The 27,624-nt window shown below is 54.3% G+C and overlaps 1 protein-coding gene and 1 long non-coding RNA gene across 3 annotated transcripts; one reads left to right on the top strand and one right to left on the bottom strand.

The window, feature by feature from the left end:
• Positions 1–143: 143 nt before the first annotated feature.
• On the top strand, positions 144–27,070 carry MYH6 (myosin heavy chain 6). Its single transcript, XM_025296103.3, has 38 exons — positions 144–202; positions 508–720; positions 1,917–2,060; positions 2,293–2,449; positions 2,546–2,573; positions 2,847–2,958; positions 3,214–3,306; positions 3,948–4,011; positions 4,283–4,381; positions 4,838–4,941; positions 5,026–5,164; positions 6,812–7,080; positions 7,351–7,521; positions 8,663–8,972; positions 9,898–9,968; positions 10,258–10,345; positions 10,436–10,553; positions 10,919–11,042; positions 11,325–11,461; positions 13,017–13,272; positions 13,419–13,661; positions 13,808–13,984; positions 14,494–14,639; positions 14,886–14,976; positions 17,492–17,881; positions 18,229–18,355; positions 18,447–18,565; positions 19,175–19,371; positions 19,897–20,080; positions 20,257–20,422; positions 20,547–20,671; positions 22,233–22,541; positions 22,852–23,055; positions 24,024–24,149; positions 24,366–24,641; positions 25,769–25,864; positions 26,512–26,646; positions 26,995–27,070. Exons 2-38 carry the CDS (start codon positions 520–522, stop codon positions 27,016–27,018), a joined length of 5,820 nt encoding a protein of 1,939 aa, XP_025151888.2. The 5' UTR covers positions 144–202; positions 508–519; the 3' UTR covers positions 27,019–27,070.
• Positions 17,674–20,330, bottom strand: LOC123328169. 2 transcript variants are annotated; one of them, XR_006542949.1, is made up of 6 exons: positions 20,193–20,325; positions 19,610–19,709; positions 18,622–18,739; positions 18,441–18,547; positions 18,235–18,288; positions 17,674–17,803 (listed from the first exon to the last, which is right to left on the bottom strand). It is a non-coding gene; the product is annotated as an uncharacterized LOC123328169 (long non-coding RNA). The 2 variants fall into 2 exon arrangements; XR_006542950.1 differs by lacking the exon at positions 19,610–19,709 and having other exon boundaries at positions 20,193–20,330.
• Positions 27,071–27,624: the final 554 nt, after the last annotated feature.

The raw sequence follows: 27,624 nt of genomic DNA, 5'->3' as shown, positions 1-27,624 counted from the left end.
CTCTGCCTCTCACCTGCCTCTGACTGCCCCTTTCAGTCTGTCCCGCTCGGTTGACTCTCTGGCTTGAGACTCGCAGGTTACTTCTCCCCATGGGCTGCCTCCCTTGTTCCTCATTCTCCTTGTCTCGTCTTCTCTCTGCCCAGCTGTACCTCTGTGGCTCATGGTCCAGGGTCTTCAGGATTCTCTGTGAAGAGGTCACCAGGTGAGAATCACCCCAATTTTCTCCTGGAAGCCAGGTTGTTGGACCAGGGGCCCCTGTCTCTCCTCTGAGTGGCTCAGCACCTTGCCTTAGCAATCTCCAGTCCATTCCATCCCACGCAAACCCCTCACAGATTTCTCTTCAGTCTCATATCAGAGGACGAGAGAGGGCTGGAGGCAGGCCAGGTGCTTCTCAGCTGGGGAGGTGGGAGTGACAGGACCCAGGTGGTGAGGAGATGGGGCAGGGAATGGGGACTGCAGAGGGCAAGGCCACCCACTGAGGCCCGGGCCCTCCTGTCTCGGCCACAGAGGAGCGACAAGATGACCGATGCCCAGATGGCCGATTTTGGGGCGGCAGCCCAGTACCTCCGCAAGTCAGAGAGGGAGCGACTGGAGGCCCAGACACGTCCTTTCGACATCCGCACTGAGTGCTTCGTGCCCGATGACAAAGAGGAGTTCGTCAAGGCCAAGATCCTGTCGCGGGAGGGAGGCAAGGTCACTGCCGAGACAGAAACTGGCAAGGTGCGTAGGACACAGCACAGGGTGGTGGGTGCAGGGGTGGAGCCACATGCAGTGGCAGCTGAGGGGCTCTGGAAAAGAGCCAAAGCCAGCGGGGGCTCAGGATGATCTCCCCTCAAGTGGCCCAGCATCTGAGTGAGAACTGACCATTCTTGTTGGATCTGAGCAAGTGTAACAAGGCCACCCCAGGGATGCCCACCCCTTGCCAGGGAGGATGCTGCAGGCAGGGAACCTCAGCTGGTTTCCTCCCCAGATGGGTTATGTAGCTAAAGAGGGCACAGACACTGCATCAAATGAAGCTCCCTTCTCAAACCTGCATCCCTCCACTCTGTGCCTTAGTTTTCTCCACGGACCAACTCTCCCCAGTGCTCCCCAACCATACCAAGAGCAAATTTTACAGATGAACACAAAGCAGGAACTCTTGAGCAGAATGCTCAGTCCAGGGCTGACGACTAGCACTCAGAAGCCCACAGCCCCTGGTCCCTCATGCCAGCCGTGAGAACTGCCACCAGTCAACAGCAGTGACTCTGAACCGTGTGCCCCGTAGACTGACTGTCTACGAGTCCGACTGTCTACACTGGCTGACTGTCGCATCCCCTTGAGGTGTGCAGTAACAGGCCACAACCACTGGGGACTTTAACTATGACCCCAACTCTGCCACTAGCAGCCACCATATACTGGCAAATCATTGATCATTTGCTCCATTGTAAAAAAAATGCTGGAATACCTACTCACAGGATCTCATGATGCAAGGGCATGACAAACTGGCCAGTGGCAGTCAAACCATTTGACAGTGACCAATGAAGAGTGTAGAGTAGATGGGTGAGATGTTTCTCCAGCAGCAGCAAGGTTTGCCCTTAGCAATTGATGCCCTCAAGCACGCCCCCAAGAGTCAGGGTAAGATCAGAGAGCTTCTGCCCTCAGACCCTCAGGCAGGGACTGAAAGGTGATGCTCATGGGCAGAGTCTGGGGAACCGACAAGACACAGGGACTCTAGGGCAATCCATAAGAAGGGACAGAGAGCGGGCAGGTAAATTATCTGGCGTCATAGGATGCTATGGGGTAGGGCCCAGGGACTATGAGAAAAGAGCCAGAGGAACAAGGCCAGGTCACAGCCTGTGTTCTGGGAGGAGGTAAGTGGGCAAGGCTAGAGAGGGTCCTGGAAGAAATGTCTGTCCTACTGCCCCTCGCCTCCACAGACGGTGACCGTGAAGGAGGACGAGGTGTTGCAGCAGAACCCGCCCAAGTTCGACAAGATTGAGGACATGGCCATGCTAACCTTCCTGCACGAGCCTGCTGTGCTTTTCAACCTCAAAGAGAGATACGCAGCCTGGATGATCTACGTGAGTGCGCCCTACACACGGCGGGGAGTCTTCTGCAAGGGGTCCAAAGTCGGCCAGGGCAACTTTCTCAAGGGGAGGGGACTGGAACTCTCCCTCTGCTCCCTCCCCATCCCTGGTTAGCTGCAGGAAGACAGGAGCCAGCTGGCATAACCGGGGACGCCTCTGCCTAGCACCATGCCCATCCCAGGCTCTCCCGTCCAACTTCTCGTGACTGCCCTGTCTCTTGTTTCAGACCTACTCAGGCCTCTTCTGCGTCACCGTCAACCCCTACAAGTGGCTGCCCGTGTACAATGCCGAGGTGGTGGCCGCCTACCGGGGCAAGAAGAGGAGCGAGGCGCCTCCCCACATCTTTTCCATCTCCGACAACGCCTACCAGTACATGCTGACAGGTGGGCTGGCGGCCCTGACATGTGGCCCCTCAGCCCGACACCATAGACTGAGGCCCTGAGCCCTGACCCCTCTGCCTCTCCTCTTTTCTCTTCCAGATCGGGAAAACCAGTCCATCCTCATCACGTGAGTGAGCAGCACCCATCCACAGAGGAGCCTGGTGTGGGGGAGGCCGAGGCTGATTCCTGGGGTGCTAGAGATGGTTGAAGGCTGTGGTTGCCAGGAGCTGGGCTCTCTGAGGAGAGCCAGAGTGACCTACGGTGATGGGCAGATTCTGCAAGGAGCTAGGCCCTGGGGGAGGAGATTCGATGGCTGGGACTCTGAGGGAAGAGGGTGCAGTGCTGAGCTTCGAATGGAAAACTGGGAATCTGGGTTCTGATGAGTCCCTGTTGCCTCCAGCGGAGAATCCGGGGCAGGGAAGACTGTGAACACGAAACGTGTCATCCAGTACTTTGCCAGCATCGCAGCCATAGGTGACCGTGGCAAGAAGGACAATGTCAATGCAAACAAGGTACAAGGTGGGCCGCAGGCTCAACAGAGAGGGTTAGGGGGCAGGCTGACCAGGTGACCCCTAGCCCTGCCCTGGGGAACAGCGCAGACAGCATCCCTGAGCCCAGTGCCCGAGACCTTCCCGGCAGGAGACACATGCTCTGAGGTCTGAATATGGCCCTCTCGAGTTGCAGACCACCAGCAGTCCATCCCACTCCACCCCCACCCTCCCCAGCACCGCCTGGAGGTGAAGCCCCACGCTCTGCCCCCTCTGCAGGGCACCCTGGAGGACCAGATCATCCAGGCCAACCCCGCCCTGGAGGCCTTCGGCAATGCCAAGACCGTCAGGAACGACAACTCCTCCCGCTTCGTGAGTGCACCTGACCACTGCCCACAGGCTTCATGTAGCATTGATGAAAAAAGGGGGTGGAGGTGCAGTTTTGCCAACAGTCTCCACACCTGGCTGACCGATCTGCATTTGGTTTTGGGATATCAAGTATCATACATGCACACTGCAAACCCTCCCCACTCAGCCTGGCCCCCGAGTTCTGAGAACTCAAGAAAAGAGACCCCGAGCCACCAGAGCTGTTCGTTGCAGAACCAAGTCATCGGACTGACTTGGGTCACGTTCTATATTTTTTTATGACTGTTCCCAAAGCTCTTCCACGCTGTAAGTGGAAGAGCTGGAAGGAGGACAGCAGGGCTTTTGAGCCAATTCCCCAGCCTTCCATCTGTCCAGCAAGCCCCCACCCCTCTCTGAGCCCCAGGTCCTTCATCTATGAGACCGAGGTAGTAGTCTCTACCTTGTTGGTTATTGGGAGGGTGATGTGAGAGCATATCAGAGGCACAAACAGGATGCATTCTATTTTGTTTATGATACTAAACTGGGGCTCCAGGGAAATCATTTACATTTCCAAAACCATCCAGGGCATTCTGGATTGCACTGAGGTCCAGGATCTCCATCTGTCTCTTCTAGTCCCCTCCCTCACTCTTTGTCCCATCTACCCCCAGGGAAAATTCATCAGGATCCACTTTGGAGCCACTGGAAAGCTGGCTTCTGCAGACATAGAGACCTGTGAGTATGCAGGGAGCCTGGCCCCCTCCTCGAGTCCTTCACCTCTGCCTTCACTCCTCGCTGGGTGCCATCTTCTCTCGACATTTCCCCTCCGTCTCCTGTCTCTGACTTTAGATAAAGTCTCCCGGCTTTATCATTCTTTTCTCTTTAAACCCAGTCTTCCCCTGTCTCTCTCCACTTGCCCTGAGAGCCTTTCTCCCCTGACCTCCGCCCTTTCGCTGATTGGTTCTCTTCCTTCCCACCTGCCCTCTCCCCACCTCTCCTACTCCAGATCTCCTGGAGAAGTCCCGGGTGATCTTCCAGCTGAAGGCTGAGAGGAACTACCACATCTTCTACCAGATCCTGTCCAACAAAAAGCCAGAGCTGTTGGGTGAGCCCTGTCAGAGGTCCCTGCTGCCCCTGGCACCCCCCACAAGCCCAGCAGTGCAGGGCGGACCCCTCCTCCTCCTCACCTGCCCCACCCCCCTGCTCACCTGTCCCCTCCCTCCATCTGCCCAGTACCTTTCTCTTCCTCCTTCACCTTGGACCCACCTGTGTCAACTCTTGCCTCCTTTTCACACCCTTCCTTGTCTTCTTTCTCCTCCCCTTTACTTCTTTTCTCCTTCTCCTCTGTGTTTGTCTCCCCCTCTTCCACCTGTCACCCCCCCACCATCCTCTCTCCCCATGTCCCCATCACCCACTTTCCCTTTTCTTCTGGATCCTCCCCTTGGCCTTTGCTGACTGTCCTCCTCTCTACCTGCTCCCGCTCCTCCCTTCTCCCCACCCCTTCCCCCACTGCACCCCACTACCGTTCCCTTGTCCCCGGCACTGCCCCTCGCCTGGACAGACATGCTGCTGGTCACCAACAACCCCTACGACTACGCCTTCGTGTCTCAGGGGGAGGTGTCCGTGGCCTCCATCGACGACTCTGAGGAGCTCGTGGCCACAGATGTGAGTGAGGAGGCAGTGGGAGGCTCCAGGGGCTCCTGGGCCACCTGCCCCATCACCCACTCTGCCTCTCTCACCCTGCCCCAGAACGCCTTCGATGTGCTGGGCTTCACTCCTGAGGAGAAAGCCGGCATCTACAAGCTGACAGGCGCCATCATGCACTACGGAAACATGAAGTTCAAGCAGAAGCAGCGGGAGGAACAGGCGGAGCCAGACGGCACAGAAGGTTCGAGGACAGGAGGGCAGGCTGAGAAGGCCTGGGGGGCAGCGTGTCTGCCTCTCGTGCAGGGACAGCGCTCTGGGGGCAGAGTCTCCTCCATGCCATGTCCAAACGGGGTGCCTTTCAGTGATTCTTAAGGAGCAAAATTCACAGCAGCAATGTTAGGACCACAGTACAGAAAGTGGGAGGAAACCCAAAGCAGGAGAAGCAGGTGGTAGGAAGGTGGTGCCTTTTCCCATGGTGGGCTCTCCCCACCTGATCTAGACTCAAGGCTTTCTGTTCTATTATAACCTAGCCAGACACCACCCTCCATCCCAAACAGGCTGGATCCCAGAGGACCTGAGGCTTATGGGTGGGCGAGGGCAGGGACATGGGAGAAGTGGGAAGACAGGAGGCACCTCACAGTCCCGCTAGTTTCTCAACCCCAGCTGCACCGAGCAGAAGTGAAATGGAGAGATTTCCTCCTGTGCCCAAGACTCTGCCAGGCCCAGGAAAGCACGGACCAGAGTTCTGAGTATCCCCGTCACTAAGGCAGTGTGTATGTGAGGGTGCCCAGCCCTCAGGAGAGCCCCTTACAGGCTCCCTGCCATATTCTGCTGGGAGACAGGAGGCCAGGGGTCAGGACACAGCTCTGGGTGTTGGCACATCACCCACATCATTGGGTCTCAGCTTCCACCTCAGTGGAATGGAGCAGTAGCCCTTCCCAGCTCCCTCTGAGGCTGATTCGAGAATCCCTTGAGAAGTAGATATGAAGGTGTAAACAGGGCTGGAGAAATGCCTGAGAATATTCCTCTTGACCTACCTTCAAGGATCCCTTCTCTGTATCTATCCAGATCAAGTGCCAAACCTGAGTTTCACAATAGCATGTCACTAGTTATCATAAAAACTCTCAAAATTAAACCAAGCAAGTCTCCTCTAAATAGAGATCATGGGGCTTTCCAGGTGGTTCAGTGGTAAAGAATCCACCTGCCAATGCAGGAGACACAGGAGCTGCAGCTTCGATCCCTTGGTTGGGAAGGTCCCCTGGAGGAGGAATGGCAACCCACTCCAGTATTCTTGCCTGAAAACTCCCATGGACAGAGGAGCCTGGTGGGCTACGGTCCATAGGGTTGCAAAGAGTCAGACACAACTGAGCATGCACACACACACACAAATAGAGTTCGTATGCTGGATAGCACATTTGAAGAGCTGAGGGTTGGTGGGCTGACTCACACACTGTTAGGAACCCTGATTTCCCAGCAAGTCAATTTGGTGGACACATAGATTCACTGTAGAGCATGCCCAGTCCTAGGCTAGATCCTGGGACTGGGGACAAAGACAGCAAGGAGCAGAGGACATCATCAGCCACAGTCCCTGCCCTGAGAGAGGAGAGGATGCATGAGGGCAGGGGACATGCCCACAGCTGTGCTGGCAATGGGCCGGGCCCAGAGACATGCAGGAGATGTAAAGATGGAGGTGAGCAGGCAGGGTGGTGGGAAGTCTGGGGTGACGGAGGGGCCTCAGGCACACAATGGCTGTGTCACCATGGCAAGCCCTGTGCTCTTCAGGCCTCAGTTTGCAGCTCTTTAATGAGAGGGTTAGGATCTAGTGGCCCTGGGCAGGGAAGTACAGTCTATGGAAAGTGCTTGTTTATCCCTTTCTTTCCCCCACCAGATGCTGACAAATCCGCCTACCTCATGGGGCTGAACTCAGCCGACCTGCTCAAGGGGCTGTGCCACCCTCGGGTGAAGGTGGGCAACGAGTACGTCACCAAGGGGCAGAATGTCCAGCAGGTGTACTACTCCATCGGGGCGCTGGCCAAGGCGGTGTATGAGAAGATGTTCAACTGGATGGTGACGCGGATCAACGCCACCCTGGAGACCAGGCAGCCTCGCCAGTACTTCATAGGCGTCCTGGACATCGCCGGTTTCGAGATCTTCGACGTGAGTGGGGAGCCCCAGGTCCAGGAGAACGGGAACTCACTGGTTCACACAGGCAGCCACCACTGGCCAAGCCAACTACAGGCCAGCCCCAGGGAAGGCCGTGGGCTCCCCAGGGGTGGAGACAGTCACGTGTCTTCAGGGGGCACTCTCTCCCTGCCCTGACCAGAGAGAGGCCAACCATGCCTGTTGCCAGGCTGGACGCAGCCCTGGGCCGACCCCTTGGGCCACAGACCCCTGCCTGCCTGACCCACTCCTCCCCGTCCCCTGCAGTTCAACAGCTTCGAGCAGCTCTGCATCAACTTCACCAATGAGAAGCTGCAGCAGTTCTTCAACCACCACATGTTCGTGCTGGAGCAGGAGGAGTACAAGAAGGAGGGCATCGAGTGGGAGTTCATCGACTTTGGCATGGACCTGCAGGCCTGCATCGACCTCATCGAGAAGGTGCGGCCTTGGCCCCTCCACCCGGGTCCCTGCACCTGCCATCCCAGACGAAGTGGCAGCCCTATCCCTCTACACCTGGGAAACTAGTCCCCAGATCCCCCAGCCTCCCTCCAGGTGCTGCTTCCCCTCACTGTAACACTGTGGGCATACACAGGTCCAGCCTTTCCTTCTCTCCCAGCCCCTAGGACCTTGTCCCATATGGTGGACCTGAAGAGAGAGATGCAGTGAAGGAGGGGACTCCTAGCCCCTCTGACGCCCCATGAGAAGCATCATTTGTGGAAAGGACCTAGGCTGAAACTAGACACATTGGCTTCCCATACTCTCCCAGTTGGCTGAGGATAAGCCTGTCTTCAGGCCCTCTTGTCTATGGAGCTTCCTCAGAGGACACTCCTTGTCCTGACTTGCTTTCAGTGAGCCTTTGCGGAGGGAGGCAGAGCCCACAGCAACTGATGGTCCCCCAGCCCAGCCACGACCAGTCAGAAATAGGGGCCTCCCCCCACAAGCTTTGCCTAGTGATCCAGGGCCCTGCTCTTCTGGAGGCCTCGGACTCCCCTGAGATTGTATGGAAAAATATGTGTGGACTGGTGGGGTGGGGGTGCATACGCAAGTGTGTGTATGTACACAAATTCTGGGGAGGAAGTCTTGGGGTCCACCAAATTCTCAGTAGGATCCCTGTCCCAGGAAAAGTCAAAAACTGCTACACTTTCTGAAGTGCAGGACATCATGCAGAACCTGAATCTCTCTAACCATTCCTTGGAACACTGTTCCCTGACATACAGGCACAGGTCTGGCCTGCCCTGCAGTCTGGCGCCTCCCATCCCTTCTGTCCTGTCCTCATCCCGCTCTGGGGCAGGGACATCCAGGAAGAAGGGGCTGTGCTGTGAGCCCTGTGGGTAGGGACTGTGAGTACAGGGCTCTTCTTTGGGGCCACTGGGGCAGGAAGAGGTTCCCTAGGCCAGATCTGAATGTACTCAGATTTAGGTTAACGTCAGGAATGTTGGCTTCCTGTACCAGGACGTGAGGTGGCAGCATGGGCCCTCTATGGCCTTCCAGCTACACAGCTGCAATTTCTCCTCAGTCAGGGTGTGGGATTCTGCAAGCCTGGGGATGCGTTCAGTAACGCTCTCCTCTCCCCCCTCAGCCCATGGGCATCATGTCCATCCTGGAGGAGGAGTGCATGTTCCCCAAGGCCACCGACATGACCTTCAAGGCCAAGCTGTATGACAACCACCTGGGCAAGTCCAACAACTTCCAGAAGCCACGCAACATCAAGGGGAAGCCGGAAGCCCACTTCTCCCTGATCCACTACGCCGGCACGGTGGACTACAACATCATAGGCTGGCTGGAGAAGAACAAAGACCCACTCAATGAGACAGTGGTGGGCTTGTACCAGAAGTCTTCCCTCAAGCTCATGGCCACGCTCTTCTCCTCGTATGCCTCCGCTGATGTCGGTAAGAGGGCAGCCCTCCACTGCCAGAGCAGTTCTGGAGGTGCAAGGGGCGAGGGGCCCACTGCTTCAAAGCATGTGACTCCAAAGGCAAGAGGGAGACTTCCCTGGTGGTCCAGTGACTTAAGACTTCATGCTCCCAATGGCGGGGGGTGGGAGTTCGATCCCTGATCAGGAAACTAGATACCGCATGCCTCAACTTAGAGTTCACGTGCTGCCACTAAAGAGCCCACATGCCGCAACTAAGGCTGGCACAACCAAATTTTAAACTATATATATACTTTTTTAAAATTAAAAAAATATAGGCAGGAGGGAGCCATAAGAGGGGGACATCAAGAGAGCCCACAGCAGCCCATCTGTGCCGTTTCTGTGGGAGTGTGATTCTCCCCTCTGGGTTATGGATGTTGGTATACGTGTTCTGCGCCTCTTCAAGACTCAGAGCAACTGAAGATCGGTGCCAGAGGCACCCGCATCACTGCAGCAGGCCTAGTATAGAGCCATCCTCTGCAGGAGGCCGCAGCGAATGCTGAGAGCTTCAGTGAATGTACGGTAGAACAAATGAGCCTCCCCTTCAGAGAAGGAAGAGAAAGGGTGTGGATTGAAATGAGGAGGGTAAAATACAAGAAGCAAAGTAGAAAGTGGAAAAATGTGAGCATGGTGCTGGAGGTTAGAAGAGAGAGGGAGGAGAAAGCACTAATGTTATTTCAAGACCTACTGTGTGCCAAACAGTGGAGAGGCAGCCTGAAGCTTTGATCTTTTCTAATCTTCTCTATACCATTTAAAGGGAATGACTCTCCTCCTCGTGGGAAAATGGAGACTTGGAGATAAATTGTCCAAAGTCACACAGCTAGTGAGCAGCAGAGCCCTGCCCCTGCTCAAAGGGTCTCCGATTTCAAGCCCTGGTTCATCATTCCTTCTCTTGTTATTAGGGGACAGCAGTAAAGGCAAAGGAGGCAAGAAAAAGGGTTCATCATTTCAGACAGTGTCAGCCCTCCACCGGGTAAGAAGGGCCCAGAGATACCAACAGACCTGTGGTGGGCAGACCCAGCCCAGAGCATTTTGTCTGCACCACCCTTAACCTGATGCTCTGAGTCTGGGGAGGAAAGAAGCTAGAGTTATGTGGTTGTTTTTGGCATGTAAATTCTACACAAGCCTGAATTCACATCATAAGTTATGTATCACCTCCCAATCCCTTAGAGGGCTCTGGTGACAGATTGTCTGGGGCCCGGGGTCAGGACTAAAGGGATGGTCACTGTGGCTCCTGACCTCCACCTCTCATCTGCCACCAGGAGAATCTGAACAAGCTGATGACCAACCTGAGGACCACTCATCCTCACTTTGTGCGCTGCATCATCCCCAATGAACGGAAGGCTCCCGGTGAGCGACGCGCAAGGCTCTAGTCTGGAGAGGGCATTTGGCATCCGCTTGTCCTGAGGCTGACCCCCTGCCTCTCCTTTCCTGCTGCAGGCGTGATGGACAACCCCCTGGTCATGCACCAGCTGCGCTGCAACGGCGTGCTGGAGGGCATCCGCATCTGCAGGAAGGGCTTCCCCAACCGCATCCTCTATGGGGACTTCCGGCAGAGGTGGGTACTGGGGTGCCGCAGGGCTCAGGGAACAGCGAAACCCTGGGCAGCCTTGTGGGGAGAGGAGTCTGCAGCTGGTCTCAGATTCTGTGACAAAGTGTTAGTCGTTCAGTTGTGTCTGATTCTTTGCAACCCCACAGACTGTAGCCTGCCAGTCTCCTCTGTCCGTGGAATTCTTCAGGCAAGAATACTGGAACGGGTAGCCATTCCCTTCTCTAGGGGATCTTCCTGACCCAGGGATTGAACCCAGGTCTCCAGCATTCCAGGCAGATTCTTTACTGTCTGAGCCACCAGGGAAGCCCCTTGATTCTGCGGGCAGAGCAAATCAGTGCAGAACATGGGTAACTCCAGGCACCTCCCTCCAGGTATCGCATCCTGAACCCAGCGGCCATCCCCGAGGGTCAGTTCATTGACAGCAGGAAAGGGACAGAGAAGCTGCTGGGCTCCCTGGACATTGACCACAACCAGTACAAGTTCGGCCACACCAAGGTGAGTCTGGAGGCCCTTAGGGTGGAGGTGTAGGATACCCAGCCACACTGAGTGAAACAGCCGAGAGTTCGGAAGGCAGACCCTGACTCCTGGCTTCCTGCGTCAACCAAGAGTTGGGGCCCAGCTTCTTTTCTGTCTTGTTTTTCACATTTCACTCCCAGGCCTAGGGTATGCAGGTGATGGGGCCCTGGGAAGCTCAGCCAGGGTCTCCTACACTCTCCCTCCACCTTGGCTACCCTTCTCTGAGGCTGTGGCCCCCTTGGCTCTACCCCTTGCCCCCAGGTATTCTTCAAGGCGGGGCTGCTGGGGCAGCTGGAGGAGATGCGGGACGAGAGGCTGAGCCGCATCATCACCCGTATCCAGGCCCAAGCCCGGGGTCTTCTCATGCGCATTGAGTTCAAGAAGATCCTAGAGCGCAGGTGAGGCTGGAGAGAAAGAGAGACACACTTTCAGAGATGTAAGAGGCAGACAAGCGGAGCCCAGAGGTGTGGGCTGAAAGACCTAAGTTCAATCCTGGCTCCATCACTTACTAGCTGGTCTGGACAAGTGACTTGACCAGTCTGGGTCTCATTTCGAGTTCTTTTTAAAAAAAGAAAATTCCCCATAGGGAAATGAAAATTAAAACTCCAACGAGATACCATTTTAAAACACTAGACTGTAGCCTGCCAGGCTCCTCCATCCATAGGATTTTCCAGGCAAGAATACTGGAGTGGGTTGCCATTTTCTTCTCCAGGTGATCTTCCGGATCCAGGGATCAAACTCGGGTCTCTCACATTGCAGGCAGAATCTTTACTGTCTGAGCCACCAGGGAAATGTGTGCAATCTCTTTGAAAAACAATTTATCATTTTCTTTGAAAGTTGAACAGTTACATAGCTTTCCACTCCTGAGTGCATTCCCACAGAGAAATACCTGCACGGGTTCACAACATGAGACAAAAATGAATCTTTATAGCAGCATTGGTCGAAATGGCAAAGATCTGGAAACAATTTGAATTTTCATCTGCAGGAGAACGGGTAAACAGTAGCATACTCATTTGGGGAATATTATCAAGTAATGAAAAGGAGGGGACTATAACTACATGGTACAAATTTGAGCCTTAAAATCATATTGCTGGGTTTACAGAAGCAAGTCACAGAAGGATACGTATAGTGTGATGCAATTTTTATAAAACTCAGTATAATTTTAAAATAGCGTCCTCCTGCAATGCAGGAGGTGCACAGGAGACCCACTAACCCAGGGAAGTTCCCTGGGTTGGGAAGATAACCTCATAGGAGGAAATGGAAACCCACTTCAGTATTCTTACCTGGAAAATTCCATGGACAGAGGAGCCTAGCAAGCTACAATCCATGGGGTCGCAAAGAGTTGGAAGTGACTGAGCACACACACACATTGTTTAAAAATACATACACATATGGTTTAAATATTTTTGAAAGAGTTAGGAAATGAAAAACACAAGATTCAAGGCAGTGACTACTTCTGGTGAAAGGACCGGAAAGGGGATGGAGTGAAGTCTACTAGTAGAATCAATGAAGGCAATGCTCTACTTCTTGTCTGGGTGATGAGTTCATAGATAAATCATTTTGCTTCATTCTTCATAACTTACACATACATTATAGACATTCTTAAATGGAAAATACCATATTCTTAACATATTTGAGGTTCTTAGGAGATTAGAAACACTAAATACAGTAGAGATGCTATAATTGGTCGCTTCCATAGCTACTACTACCCCAGAAAGGAAGATATAAACTGCCCTTTTGTTGAATTGATCAATTAATAAACATTTATAGACAACTCCATGTTCAGTGTGGTAATGTTGGGGTGGGGTTGCCTATCAAGGCTGCCAGAGCAGGTTCCTGCCCTCAGGTGCCCACAGACTTGTTCAGATGTGCTGGGATCCCAGTGCAGCTGGCCCCATGACTGGAAAGTGCTCCTTCACAGTGTGGCTCCCTGCCTCCATGCTCCTTTGCCAGGGATGCCCTGCTGGTAATCCAGTGGAATATTCGGGCCTTCATGGGGGTCAAGAACTGGCCCTGGATGAAGCTCTATTTCAAGATCAAACCACTGCTGAAGAGCGCAGAGACTGAGAAGGAGATGGCCAACATGAAGGAGGAGTTTGGGCGCATCAAAGAGACACTGGAGAAGTCGGAGGCTCGGCGCAAGGAGCTGGAGGAGAAGATGGTGTCCCTGCTGCAGGAGAAGAACGACCTGCAGCTCCAAGTGCAGGCGGTAAGACCATCTCTCTTTCCCCCTGCCCTGGATCCTAACCCATCTCATCATCAGGGACTATGAGTCTCCAAGCTTCAGCTCTCTTTAAGACTCTGGATCTCTCCTCTCTTTCATCACCAGCTCTCCTCTCTGTCTTCTTCTCTCAGGAACAAGACAACCTGAATGATGCGGAAGAGCGCTGTGACCAGCTGATCAAGAACAAGATCCAGCTGGAGGCAAAGGTGAAGGAGATGACTGAGAGGTTGGAGGACGAGGAGGAGATGAACGCTGAGCTCACTGCCAAGAAGCGAAAGCTGGAAGATGAGTGCTCTGAGCTCAAGAAGGACATTGATGACCTGGAGCTGACACTGGCCAAGGTGGAGAAGGAGAAGCACGCAACAGAGAACAAGGTGAGGGCAGCTCCCTTTGAATCCAGACCAGGTCTCAGGATCCTCAGACCTGAGTGTGGTCCTGGCCCTTGGCTTTGGAGGTCTCCATAGATGTCTCCAGGTTGGTGATGTCTGACCCTAGAGGGGATGGGGTTCTTGGTCAACAGGTGAAGAACCTGACAGAGGAGATGGCTGGGCTGGATGAGATCATTGCCAAGCTGACCAAGGAGAAGAAAGCTCTGCAAGAGGCCCACCAGCAGGCCCTGGATGACCTTCAGGCTGAGGAGGACAAGGTCAACACCCTGACCAAGTCTAAAGTCAAGTTGGAGCAGCAGGTGGATGATGTAAGTAGGAACAACCATGCTTCCTTTGTCTCTCTCAGGTCAGGATTTTGCAGGCAACACCAACGGCAAGGGGTTTGCAATCCCTAAAACTAATTTCCATTCCACCCGGGGCCCTTTTCTTCCTGTCCATGCTAAGTCGCTTCAGTTGTGTCTGACTTTGAGACCCTATGGACAGTAGCCCACTAGGCTCCTCTGTCCATGGGATTCTCCAGGCAAGAATACTGGAGTGGGTTGCTGTGCCTTCCTCCAGGGGATCTTCCTGACCCAGAGATTGAACTTGCAGCTCCTGCATTGCAGGCAAATTCTATACCACTGAGCCATCTGTGAAAGCCCCTTTCTTTCTACAGTTCTTCACTAGGCTGGGTCTCTGAATCCTTCATGTCTGCTGGGATGACTCTGCTGGCTTGACTTCCAGTCCCACTGGACTTTGGGTTTAGAAGGGAGCAGAGGGGGATGTATTGTGGACCTCAGGTTTTCTACACCCTGTTCATTTTTACTTTCTCCACCAGCTGGAGGGATCCCTGGAACAGGAGAAGAAGGTACGCATGGACCTGGAGCGAGCTAAAAGGAAGCTGGAGGGTGACCTGAAGCTGACCCAGGAGAGCATCATGGACCTAGACAATGACAAACTGCAGCTGGAAGAAAAGCTCAAGAAGTAGGAGCGTACGGAGGCTGGGAGGGGCCCTGGGGGTGTCTTGCCTGAGGGTTAGAGCTCAGGGTGCTGCACAACCTCTGGCCAAGGCTGCCCAGGGCACAGTGGGAGCAAGCAGGTCAATCACAGCCCTTCCCCTGCCTTCACTCTTGGGGGCCAGAGGGAGAGGAGTGGTCCTTGCATGCAGAGGCAGGAGGAGAGGATGAGGGCAGAGAAAAGAAAACCACCTGTCCCCTCCTTCTTCTCCAGGAAGGAGTTTGACATTAATCAGCTGAACAGTAAGATTGAGGATGAGCAGGCACTGGCCCTTCAGCTGCAGAAGAAACTGAAGGAAAACCAGGTGAGGTTCTTCTGGGTGCGGCCACCAGAGAGCTCAATGGCGGTGAGACAGCTGGGACTGCAGGAGCTGCTTAGGGTTCTAGACAGTATCTAGAACTCTGAGCTACCCAGAGGCCCTGCGAGCCCTGACTTCCAGGCACCTGGGAACATCAACCTTCCCACATTAGACCAATAATGTCTTATTTCATCTGGGCTATTTGGGGAGGTGGGTGGGGAATCACACTTAACTAAAACAGCTTCTCTTGCTGAGCTATACTCTGCCTAATGGGTTTTCTCGTGCTTATTCGCTCAGTCATGTCCAGCTCTTTGTGACCCCATGGACTGCAGCCCGCCAGGCTCCTCTGTCCATGGGGATTCTCCCGGCAAGAATACTGGAGTGGGTTGCCATGCCCTTTTCCAGGGGATCTTCCCAATCCAGGGATTGAAACCAGGTCTCCCGCATTGCAGGCAGATTCTTGACCATCTGAGCCACCAGGGAAGCCCAGTGGGCTTTCTGCCCTGGGACCATTGGTAGGGCTTGGTTCTCCTCTAGCCCTTCCTTTGGTGCTTCTTTCCCCTCATGGGGGTGAGAAAAGCCTTCATGGAGCCCCTTCTCATGGGGAGCTCTGTTTTTATTCTTCCCAGGTACTTGCCTTGCCACTAACCGGGGCTGAATCCCCACAGAGCACTTGAGTCAACTCCTGAGACCTTGAGCAAGTCACTTCCCCTCCTGCACCTCAGATTCTCCTCTCATCTGTAAAACGGGATTAATGACCCCTGCCTTGCAGAGGACCAGAAAAGATACTGTATAGGAACCCACTTTGTCAACCAGAAGGCTATATATACATGTGATTTTAGTATAGCTCAGGTTACATAAGTCAGCCAGCCCCTTGCAAGATGTTCTTCTTTCGTCTGCCCATGGCTTTCTCATCCCTCTGCAGGAGGAGACTGAATTAACAGCCAGAGTCTCCCTTGCCTTTCACGCACCCTGAATTTTAATGTGCTTTTAGTCCTGTGTTTGTCAGAAGAGCCCTGGAGGCAAGGGAGGCAGGTACTCTCTTCCTCATTTCAAAGCTGCATGACCACATCTGGACACAGTGACTCCTAGGCCAAGGGGACTCAGCTATTGACCCCCTCATTTCCTGAAGAGATCACAGCTGGTGGAGAGGGCCAATATCCCCTCCTCATTCAGGCTGAGGGTCCAGGCCACCAAGTGACACGTGAACACAGTTCCACTCCTCTCCTCTGGAGGCTGCTCAGGGGCTGGCCTGCCTTCAGTGATGCTCTTACTTCCCATCTTCTTGGATGCCCCTTCTGGGTTTTAGCCAGAACATCCCCAGGTTCTTCTACCCTGGGTCTGGGCAGCCTCTTGGACCCAGAACAACAGTGTAGTTATCCTCACCCGATCCTGGCAATGCACTGTGGCTCCTTCTTCTTCCTGTCCAAGCTCTTGCCCCATCCTGGGAGCAGAGGTATGGTGGTCCTGTCTCTCCTGCTCCCAGGAGCCCCCACTCCCCACACATACACATTCCATCAACACCATCCATAACCACAGATGAAAGGACCCCACCAATCCTCCCTTTTTTGGACTTCCCTGGTGGCTCAGACGGTAAAGTGTCTGCCAGCAATGCAGGAGACCTGGGTTTGATCCTTGGGTCGGGAAGATCCCGTGGAGAAGGAAATGGCAACCCACTCCAGTACTCTTGCCTGGAAAATTCCATGAACTGAAGAGCCTGATAGGCTACAGTCCATGGGGTCGCAAAGAGTCGAACACGACTGAGCAACTTCACTTTCACTTTCAAACCTCCTTTTTGCTCCTGGCTAGTCAGACAAGAGATCAAAAGGTAGATGGGCCAAGGCTAAGGCCAAAAAAAATGAGATGGGAACATGATACAGAAGAGGGCATCCTGCTAGCACTCTCCTGGCCTGGAAGGGAACAATCAAGCTGGAATCCAGCCATGGGCATAAATACAGTAAGCTCCAGAGCTCGAGGAATAGGTTGATTAGACTTGGTAGTTAACTCAGAAGATTATAAAAATTTTTGATTGAGGCATATTGTTGTAAATATTTGTAAAACACAATCACCAGCTTTCCTGTCTTATCATTAGCAGAGTCTAGTGAATCTGTGGAATTCCTGAGATTCAGGATCTCATGGGATCTCAAGATCCCTCTCTGAACACAGATTCTCAGGATTCAGGGCGAGAGATGCTCAGATTGGGTCTGAGATGCCCCTCCAGGAAATGCCTTAAAAGTATGGCTTCACCCAAATTCTTATTGGTAGTCTGTGCATTATCAGATGTTTAGCAGCCTCCCTGGCCTTGCCCACTAAATGCCAGTAGTAACACCTCTCCAAGTCATGACAATCAAAAACGTTTCCAGACCTTGTCAACTGTCCTCTGGGGCACAGAATGTCCCCTGGTGGGAACCACTGCTCAGCAGGACCTGGGCATCTTGGCCAAGAGCCTTCTAGAGCCCTGGGAGGGGGCTCCAATGGAGGGGCCTAGGTGCTGGGTCTGAGGCCCCTGTGTTCCGCCCAGGCACGCATAGAGGAGCTGGAGGAGGAGCTGGAGGCTGAGCGCACCGCCCGGGCCAAGGTGGAGAAGCTGCGCTCAGACCTGTCCCGGGAGCTGGAGGAGATCAGCGAGCGGCTGGAGGAGGCCGGCGGGGCCACGTCCGTGCAGATCGAGATGAACAAGAAGCGCGAGGCTGAGTTCCAGAAGATGAGGCGGGACCTGGAGGAGGCCACGCTGCAGCACGAGGCCACGGCGGCTGCCCTGCGCAAGAAGCACGCCGACAGCGTGGCCGAGCTGGGCGAGCAGATCGACAACCTGCAGCGCGTGAAGCAGAAGCTGGAGAAGGAGAAGAGTGAGTTCAAGCTGGAGCTGGACGACGTCACGTCCAACATGGAGCAGATCATCAAGGCCAAGGTGGGCCCGGCTCTCCTCTCCTCACCTTCTCCTCCCTCACTGCCTCGCAGGGTACCTTCCCTCCACTTCCTCTCTCTGCCATTGCTCGTATTCTCACTCCCTTCACCACCCTCTGGTCTCTCTCCCTCTCACCCTTGCACCCACCTTGCCCTCCCTCTGCGTTTCCATCTCCTCACCACCTCTCCCTTCTTTAATTCATGCACCCTCTTCAGATTGTGGCCCTCCAGCCCCGCCCGTCGCCTCCCCTATCCCCCCACCTCTGTGTCCTCCCCGACCTTGGCCACCTTTCCTCCAATCCAGCCAACCCCTCCCACATTCACCTCTCCCGTGTCCCATACTGTCTGAAGGCCAACCTGGAGAAGATGTCCCGGACACTGGAGGACCAGGCCAATGAGTACCGGGCGAAGCTAGAAGAGGCCCAGCGCTCTCTCAACGACTTTTCCACCCAGCGAGCCAAGCTGCAGACTGAGAACGGTGGGTGCCCCTCACCAGGCCTGTGCCTGCCCTGGGGCAGAGCATCAGTTGCCCCCCTCCCTAGCCCACAAACCCTCCTTCCCACCTGCAGGTGAGCTGTCCCGGCAGCTGGAGGAAAAGGAGGCACTGATCTCCCAGCTGACCCGAGGGAAGCTGTCCTACACCCAGCAGCTGGAGGACCTCAAGAGGCAGCTGGAAGAGGAGGGCAAGGTGAGGCCAGCTGTGTGGGCAGTGGACGGGACTGAGAGCCACCCTGGGCAACCAACCTCAGGAATGGAGGCTGGAGTGAGGCTGGAGACTACAGATGGGCCTCTGAAATAGAAAGACTTTCAGACCAGGTTCTTCTACTCTTCAGCTAAGCCACACCCAAACATCACTCCTTCCCTTAAAAAAAAAAAAAAAAAATTATTTATTTGGCTGCACCAGGTCTTAGTTGAGGCATCTTTACTTGCGGCATAGGGAATCTTTTTTTTTTTTTTTGCACATGGAATCTTTAGCTGTGGCATGTGAACTCTTAGCTACAGCATGTAGGATCTAGTTTCTAGACCAGGGGTCAAACCCAGGCCCCCTGCACGGAAAGCACTGAGTCTTAGCCACTGGACCACCTGGGAAGTCCCCCTCCTTTCTTACGTGGGACGAGGTGGGCAAACTGGGAAGGTACCTCAAGATGTTGATATTCCACAACACCAGCCCTCACCCTGAAGGAGGCTGGGATTTGATTCAAGGTCATAGATATGAAAAGATCCGAAAAATAAGGAGAGGGTCTTCCCTCCCACCTTCCCAGAAGCTGAGCCCACTTGCTGGTTCCGCCCCTCCCAGGCAAAGAATGCCCTGGCTCACGCACTGCAGTCGGCCCGGCATGACTGTGACCTGTTGCGGGAGCAGTACGAGGAGGAGACTGAGGCCAAGGCCGAGCTACAACGCGTCCTGTCCAAGGCCAACTCAGAGGTGGCCCAGTGGAGGACCAAGTACGAGACAGACGCCATCCAGAGGACCGAGGAGCTGGAGGAGGCCAAGTGAGTCCCCGGCAGCGCCCCCACCCCAATTCTAAGAGAGGAAGGAGCAAGAGGACCTTGGTGGAGACAGGCAGAGTGGGCGTGGGAGGCAGATTTAAAAAGGCAGACAGGAAGTGGGGAGAAATGTGGTGGGCAACAGAGGTGCTTCGGAGGGAGCCTGGATCCTGCACTCTTGAGTGACCCCTGGCTGGCCCCAACTCACTTCCTGTGACGGGCGAGCTTTTGGCCCGGGTTATACCTGATGCTCACGTATAAGACGAGCAAAAAGCTTGTTGGTCAGAGGAGCTACCGCCGATCAGCCTGGGTGGGGAGGGGTGGAGACTGCCACCCAGAGGCCGCTGCGGGTAGGGAGGAGAATCACTTAACCCGCAGCCTTGGCTCCCAGGAAGCTGGACTTCCAGAGCATCCCAAGGAGCTGTGGGGAGGGGCCTGGTTCTTCTCATCTGGCAGTTCTGGAAGGGGTGGTCCCAAGGCACCACCGTTCCCAGGTAGAGTCACACACACACACCCAACCACCCTGGGCAGGAAGAAGCTGGCCCAGCGGCTGCAGGACGCCGAGGAGGCCGTCGAGGCCGTCAACGCCAAGTGCTCCTCGCTGGAGAAGACCAAGCACCGCCTGCAGAACGAGATCGAGGACCTGATGGTGGACGTGGAGCGCTCCAACGCGGCCGCCGCCGCCCTGGACAAGAAGCAGAGAAACTTCGACAAGGTGGGCCCAGGCTGCGGGCCACAGCCAGGCGACAGAGCAGGCCGGCAGGCGGGAGTCAGGAACATCCCCCCAGGAGGCTGAGGCTAGGGGAGGCTGGGCCTAGGAGGGGCACCTGGGTCCCGGAGGTGGGGCCGGAGCTGCCCCTTGAGCCCCTTCCGTCCATTGGGTCCCCGCAGATCCTGGCCGAGTGGAAGCAAAAGTACGAGGAGTCGCAGTCGGAGCTGGAGTCCTCGCAGAAGGAGGCGCGCTCCCTCAGCACCGAGCTCTTCAAGCTCAAGAACGCCTACGAGGAGTCCCTGGAGCATCTGGAGACCTTCAAGCGCGAGAACAAGAATCTGCAGGGTGCGGGCGCGGGCCGGGAGGGGCGGGGCAGGGAGGGTCCGCACGTGGCGCCGCCCCGCGGCTCCTCGAGGCCTTCCGGCACTGGAGCAGGCAGCCCCCACTGAGCAGCCCGCCCCTCCCACAGAGGAGATCTCCGACCTGACTGAGCAGCTGGGAGAAGGAGGGAAGAATATGCATGAGCTGGAGAAGGTCCGCAAGCAGCTGGAGGTGGAAAAGCTAGAGCTGCAGTCGGCCCTGGAGGAGGCCGAGGTGAGGGCCTGGCTCTGCCTGGACCCCTGCCTCTGACCCTCTCCTACCCACCTACTATCACCCTCCTGTCTCTGACCCCCTACTCTCCCTCAACTGGGGGTGATGCTGACCGAAGACAAACTCTATGATATCATTTTCTTAGTCCGAAGTCATATACCCAGTACCCACTACTACCTCCAAAGCCAGAGTCTGCAGAGAGGAAAACGCCACAGCTTGATCATAGATTTTTCTTTCCCACTGGGTTTATAAAGTTGAAACCTGGCCATTATAACAACTCCTCAGACAGGGGATGGGAGTGTCAGCTCCAGAGTCAAACAGATCTGAGAGTGAAACTTGGCTTGAGGACCTCCACTGTGTCATTGGGCAAGTTCCTTAACCTCTCTGTACCTCAGTTTTCTCATCTGTAAAGTGGCATTAATTGTACATCGATCCCTGAGTTAGGAAGATCCCCCTGGAGAAGGGAATGGCTACCCACTCCAGTATTCTGGCCTGGAAAATTTCATGGACAGAGGAGACTGGTGGGCTACAGTTCATAGGGCCACAAAGAGTTGGACAAGACTGAGTGACTAACACTTTCATACTTTCATAAGATTTTCAGTTCAGTCACTCAGTCGTGTCCAACTCTTTGTGATCCCATGGACTGCAGCATGCCAGGCTTCCCTGTCCATCACCAATTCCCAGAGCTTACTCAAATTCACGTCCATTGAGTTGGTGATGCCATCCAACCATCTCATCCCCTGTCGTCCCCTTCTCCTCCTGCCCCCAATCCCTCCCAGCATCAGGGTCTTTTCAAATGAGTCAGTTCTTCGCATCAGGTGGCCAAAGTATTGGCATTTCAGCTTTAGCATCAGCCCTTCCAATGAATATTCAGGACTGATTTCCTTTAGGATTGACTGGTTGGATCTTTTACGCATGACTATTATTAAACAAGGTAACGCACTTAAAAATTCAATATATATTAGCTATTGTTTACTGTTCATTTTTAAGAACCTGGGACTTCCCTGGTGGCTCAGACGGTAAAGAATCTGCCTGCAATGCGGGAGACCTGGGTTCAATCCCTGGGTTGGAAAGATCCTCTGGAGGAGGGCATGGCAACCCACTCCAGTATTCTTGCCTGGAGAATCCCCATGGACAGAGGAGCCTGGTAGGCTAAGGTCCATGGGATCAGAGAGTCAGACACGACAGTGACAGTATAGCACAGCACAGGGATAGCCCTGAGATTTGGGGCTTCTGACTTTTTTCACTATAGGGTGAGGCACTTGGGAAACAAAGAGAAACATTTGAATTTGTAATTATAGAAATCCTTCCTTTTTCAATGATATTTTAGATGGGTCAGGATCATGCAATATTAATGTTGGAGCATCTTGGCAATTGTGAGGTCAAAACATTTCCTTGATGAAGGAACCCCAGGGTATCCAGCATGTCCTCCCCCACAGCACCCAGGTGGCCTGGGATGCAGGTCCTGCCTCGCTGTCTCCAGCTTACACCTTGCACCCTCTCGGCCTCCCTCCCTGACATGCCCTGTGCCCTGATTGTCTGCTTTGGTCCCTCTCCCCTCCAGGCCTCCCTGGAGCATGAAGAGGGCAAGATCCTCCGGGCCCAGCTGGAGTTCAACCAGATCAAGGCAGAGATTGAGCGGAAGCTGGTAGAGAAGGACGAGGAGATGGAGCAGGCCAAGCGCAACCACCTGCGGGTGGTGGACTCGCTGCAGACCTCCCTGGATGCAGAGACGCGCAGCCGCAACGAGGCCCTGAGGGTGAAGAAGAAGATGGAGGGCGACCTCAACGAGATGGAGATCCAGCTCAGCCAGGCTAACAGGATAGCCTCGGAGGCCCAGAAGCACCTGAAAGTTGCCCAAGCCCACCTGAAGGTAACAGAAGTGAGGGCTCTCAGAGAGGGATAATTTGGGTTGCTCACAGGAATGGTGAAGGCCGGAGGAAAGGGTCCTGGGCTAACAAATAGGAGAGCATGGGGAGCACCAACCTCCTGGATTTGGAGGCTTGAAGGAGGAGAACTGATCAGGCCCTGGAGCATGTTTTGGACCAATCCAGCCTGTGGGCCTGGAGACCTGAATGTGTCTTCTGAGGTTAACACGAGCTTTGTGACTATAGGGAAGGGTGTATCAGATCACAAACGGAGGCCCTGATAGGGGCCTTCCCACATCACCCCATCCCTGGCAGGACACCCAGATCCAGCTGGACGACGCGGTCCGTGCCAACGATGACCTGAAGGAAAACATCGCCATCGTGGAGCGGCGTAACAACCTGCTGCAGGCCGAGCTGGAGGAGCTGCGGGCCATGGTGGAGCAGACGGAGCGGTCCCGGAAGCTGGCGGAGCAGGAGCTGATCGAGACCAGCGAGCGGGTGCAGCTGCTGCACTCGCAGGTGAGGAAGCTAGGGGAAATCTGCTGAAGGCCAGAGACAGGATGTCTAGCAATGTTCTGAACTAGATGCCCAGAGAAAGCGTATGTCCAGCCAGGATCATACATTATTTCATCTCTTGGACCAACTTACATCTGTCAGTCATGGCTGCAGAACTACTACCTTGAGAAAGGGGTCTAAACGTAAAAGCCAGCCTCAATTTGCTCGTTTAATGGGACTTGTGGAGTTTAAAGACAGCTTCCCTGTGGCTCAGACGGTAAAGAATCTGACTGCAATGCGGGAGACCAAGGTTCTTCCCTGGGTCGCGAAGATCCCTTGGAGAAGGAAATAGCTATCCACTCCAGTATACTTGCCTGGAGAATTCAATGAATAGAGTAGCCTTTAAGGCTACAGTCCATGGGGTCACAAAGAGTTGGACGACTGAGCGACTAACACACACATCTATTTGCAAGTCAGATTCTCCGCAGAGCACCATTTTTCTGCAATCCCATATACACTGTTTTATTGCACTGTCCTGTGGAATTCTGTTCCATAATCTAATACATATGGGAATGACATCACCTACTGACGTCATCCTCTCTTCCTTACCTCATTACATTCTTTCTATAACTACAATCTCTTCCAGGATACAGTCCTTTTAAAACAGTTGTACCTGTTTTTCTTGGAACTCCCTGCAGGGAGGGATTCCTTGGAATTTCCTTTCATTCCCCTACGTAGACATGTTAATAAAGAGCTCAGGAGTAGAACTACAGACTCTTTCCTGCTTGAAGTCTTCAGAGCTGAGTCATTTTACATATAATGTCTACAGTACATATATTTTCAATGGAAAAAAAGAAACCAGGTACAAAACAAGGAAAATACTAAAAGCAAGACTTTTTTTAAAATGATTAGTTCTAATTTTCTCTGGATAAAGGTGTTGAATCATGTAACAAAAGTATATACATCCAACAGTTTTCTTTACCCTTATCTAGAACACCAGCCTTATCAACCAGAAGAAGAAGATGGAGTCAGATCTGACTCATCTCCAATCAGAAGTGGAAGAGGCAGTGCAGGAGTGCAGGAATGCCGAGGAGAAAGCCAAGAAGGCCATCACGGATGTGAGTCACTGCACCTTCCTGCCTCCCTGATAGACTCAAACAAGGGCACTGGGTCCAGGCCAGGCCACTGTGCTGTAACAGCAGTGACTCTGCCATTCTGTGGGCTTGAGGGCCTCCAGGACCAAATGTCAGGATGAGGAAGAGGTGACTCTTATGGGAAAGAAGAGGCTCCCCCCACCCCGGGCCCTGTTCTTTTACACTCTCTCCCGTGTGCAGGCCGCCATGATGGCGGAGGAGCTGAAGAAGGAGCAGGACACCAGTGCGCACCTGGAGCGCATGAAGAAGAACATGGAACAGACCATCAAGGACCTGCAGCACCGGCTGGACGAGGCGGAGCAGATCGCCCTCAAGGGCGGCAAGAAGCAGCTGCAGAAGCTGGAGGCCCGGGTGCGGGAGCTGGAGAACGAGCTGGAGGCCGAGCAGAAGCGCAACGTGGAGTCGGTCAAGGGCATGAGGAAGAGCGAGCGGCGCATCAAGGAGCTCACGTACCAGGTGCGGGTGCTGCGGCCACGCCCTCAGAAGTAGACCTGAAAACGTATCCCTTGCCCCACCTCCTGACCCACACGGGCCCCACGCAGAGCCCCCCTGCCACCTGCCTCTTGAGAAGCTGTCTTGGGATTAGTTTTCTTTCACATTCTCTGAAGACAAGTTGGCTTGAGTCTATGAATTTTTTTTAGCAAAGGGAGAATCTGCTTCTACTTCTTGAAAGCTCCTAAACCAGCATTTTCTCAGATGTTTAATAACCTGAAGTGCTACCATGAAGGCTTCAGAACCGTCCAAGGCATCTTTCCACCAGCCTCAGAGGCAGGGGCGTTGTGTGGCATTTAGTGATAAAATCAGGGATGGGAAAAGACTCAGATCTTCCATGGAACTCCTGGGACAACAGATAGAAGGCCTTAGAGAAAGAAGATTCCAGAATGTTCTAAGCCTTCCATCTGCATAGCTCAGAGCTTTTGTTCTTGACCTATTACTTTCCAATATGCCTGGGCAGGAAGGACAAAGAAAAAGAGGTGTTGGTTCATTTGACAGCTGGATATGAGAGGCATGGGAAAGAGGTACAAATGGAGAACTGCAGGTGTGTTGTGTGGGTGTAAATAGAAATAGCATCCTAGCAGAAGCAGCGATCAGGAGTGATCAAGCGACATAGGAACCATTGATCCTGGTGCTCAATACCTGACCCAGAACAATACATACTGGGTTGTGATAATTAGAATGATCTGGATTATGATAATCCCTTCTTTCTGCTTTCCTCCTGAGTCCTCTCTGGTCACTCTAGACCCACTGCCAAGAGCATCTGTGGTGCTCCAGATTAGATCTGGAACAGCCCTGACGTCTCCACATTATCAAACGAAGAAATCCCGTTTGGTTCCAAGCCTCTCCTGTTTCTTACCTCAGGGCCACAGCCCTGTTTGCTTTTTAGATCCTGGTGTGAGATCTTTGCCATGCCCTTTGGCCTATAAGTCTCGTCAGAGATGAAGTTGGTGCACAACCTCTTTGGCCTGGCCCATGGGAGGGAGGGGCGGCTGAGGCATGGGAAGAGAATGGGGTCATGAGGGAGGGAAAGATGATTGCTCTTGCTCCTTCCCCCAAACTGGCCTCCTCCACCCATCTGCCCCCAGACGGAGGAAGACAGGAAGAACCTGCTGAGGCTGCAGGACCTGGTGGACAAGCTGCAGCTGAAGGTCAAGGCCTATAAGCGCCAGGCCGAGGAGGCGGTGAGTTCATGGTTTTCTCTTCTTCCTATGTGTCAGAGCTGACAAGCGTCCACCCCAGTGTGGGACCCGGACGGAGGGATTGCTGTTCACTTTAACTCTCAAACTCAGAGCTGTGGCAGGCACTCCTGAGTTAACAAAAGCAAAGCTTATTCGACCCAGGACCTACCCACAAGCTACTTATAATCCATGTACCAGCGAGCCCAAGAGAAGGCAGTGCAGCTGCTAATGCAGCTTGCAGGGCCAGCCAGTGCTGAAAGCTGGATGGTGGCAGGGGAACTGGGCCTGGAAAGGGGCCTGAGCAGGTACAGCACGGTGGGGAAGACATCGGGTGAGCACAGAGGTGCGGACGTGAGTTGCTGATGGGCATACGTGTGCAGGAGCCCCCAGGAGTCGGGGAGCATCTGTCAGGGTCGCAGTTGGACAGGGGCGGTCAAGCTGGATTCTGAGGGCGGGGACCAGGCAGCATGGGATTCCTTTTGGGCAGTGGGTAGCCTGGATTCTGAGCACTGGGTAAGTCTGTGGAGGGTGCCAAGCCAGAAGCAGGACACTTTTGTTGCAGGAACATGGGTGACAGATGACAGCGAGCCCCTGGATTAGAAGCCTGGGCACCCCTCACCTCACCCTCCCATCCCCCTGAACCCCCACAGGAGGAACAGGCCAACACCAACCTGTCCAAGTTCCGCAAGGTGCAGCACGAGCTGGACGAGGCGGAGGAGCGGGCAGACATCGCCGAGTCCCAGGTCAACAAGCTGCGGGCCAAGAGCCGTGACATCGGCGCCAAGGTGGGTCCCTCCCCAGGCCCTGCTACTCACCCCCATGGCAGCACAGCCCCAACATCAGTGGCCCCCAGAGTGGGCACTGCATCCTGTATGTGGTTAGTCCTGAGGGTCCCACACCCCCCACATCTGGGCATCCCCCTCCTGCTCAGACAAGCCCCGTACAGGCTGGAACCTCCTTAGAAAGTCCAGTCCCACCCCACCTGTACCACAAAGACCTCTAAAGGGGACCCCAAGATTCCCAAGGCCTGAGCCTCTCTCCCTAAGGGCATCTCCCTTAGGCCCCTGAAAGCCCTGGAGATTTCTCCCCACACCCTTCCTTCCTGTTCCCTCACACCTTTTATTCTTTCTCAGCAAAAAATGCATGACGAGGAGTGACGCTGCCTCCGAACCTCACTCCAGCTGACCTCCAATAAACATGAGTGCCAGACTTTGCCTGAGCCCCTGTCCTTCCCGCCGGCTGGCCAGGAGCCGTCCTGGACTCCTTGGGGGGAGGGTGGCCTGGCCCTTGCGTCGGAGCTGGAGGAACCAAGACACCCCACATCTCCAGAGGAGGAACTGAGGACCAGAGGGGTGCGGCAGCCTGCCCCACCTGAGTCCCCATACTGCTCATCAACCAGCCACCGGGTCGAGAGGGAGGAATTTCACAAATGAAGAGCACAAAGACACCTGAGGGCGATCCGACCCCAGACGCCTAGACACGGAGTTGCACTGCTGAAACTGAAGCCCTCCTCCACCTACCCCGCCTCTGAAGCCATGGGGGTTAAAAGTGTCCTGTTCCCTCCAAAATGATCTCCCCACTGATGCTAGGAGGGGCTCAAAGCTGGCTGGGGATGGAGATGGGATGGCACAGGTGGCTGGAGCCTGGGTGTGTGGGCCCCACCTTCCCATAGGGCATCCTGAGACTGGAGCCAGCTGATGCCAAGCTGAACTGAAGTGCAGTATGGACCAAACCTGGGCTTTACGTGCCTCACGTTGACCCCT

This window comes from Bubalus bubalis, chromosome 11, assembly GCF_019923935.1.
Source record: "Bubalus bubalis isolate 160015118507 breed Murrah chromosome 11, NDDB_SH_1, whole genome shotgun sequence".
Taxonomy (NCBI): domain Eukaryota; kingdom Metazoa; phylum Chordata; class Mammalia; order Artiodactyla; family Bovidae; genus Bubalus; species Bubalus bubalis.
Note: the sequence above shows the minus strand (reverse complement) of the source record. Positions and strands in the feature narration are given on the sequence as shown.

What these genes read in the sequence shown, in the direction of transcription:
- MYH6 (XM_025296103.3), top strand. Translation starts at nt 520, where the DNA reads ATGACCGATGCCCAGATGGCCGATTTTGGGGCGGCAGCCCAGTACCTC. An exon ending in AGAAACTGAAGGAAAACCAG is followed by an intron (nt 14,977 to 17,491) that starts GTGAGGTTCTTC and finishes TGTTCCGCCCAG; the next exon opens with GCACGCATAGAGGAGCTGGA. An exon ending in CGAGAACAAGAATCTGCAGG is followed by an intron (nt 20,423 to 20,546) that starts GTGCGGGCGCGG and finishes CCCCTCCCACAG; the next exon opens with AGGAGATCTCCGACCTGACT.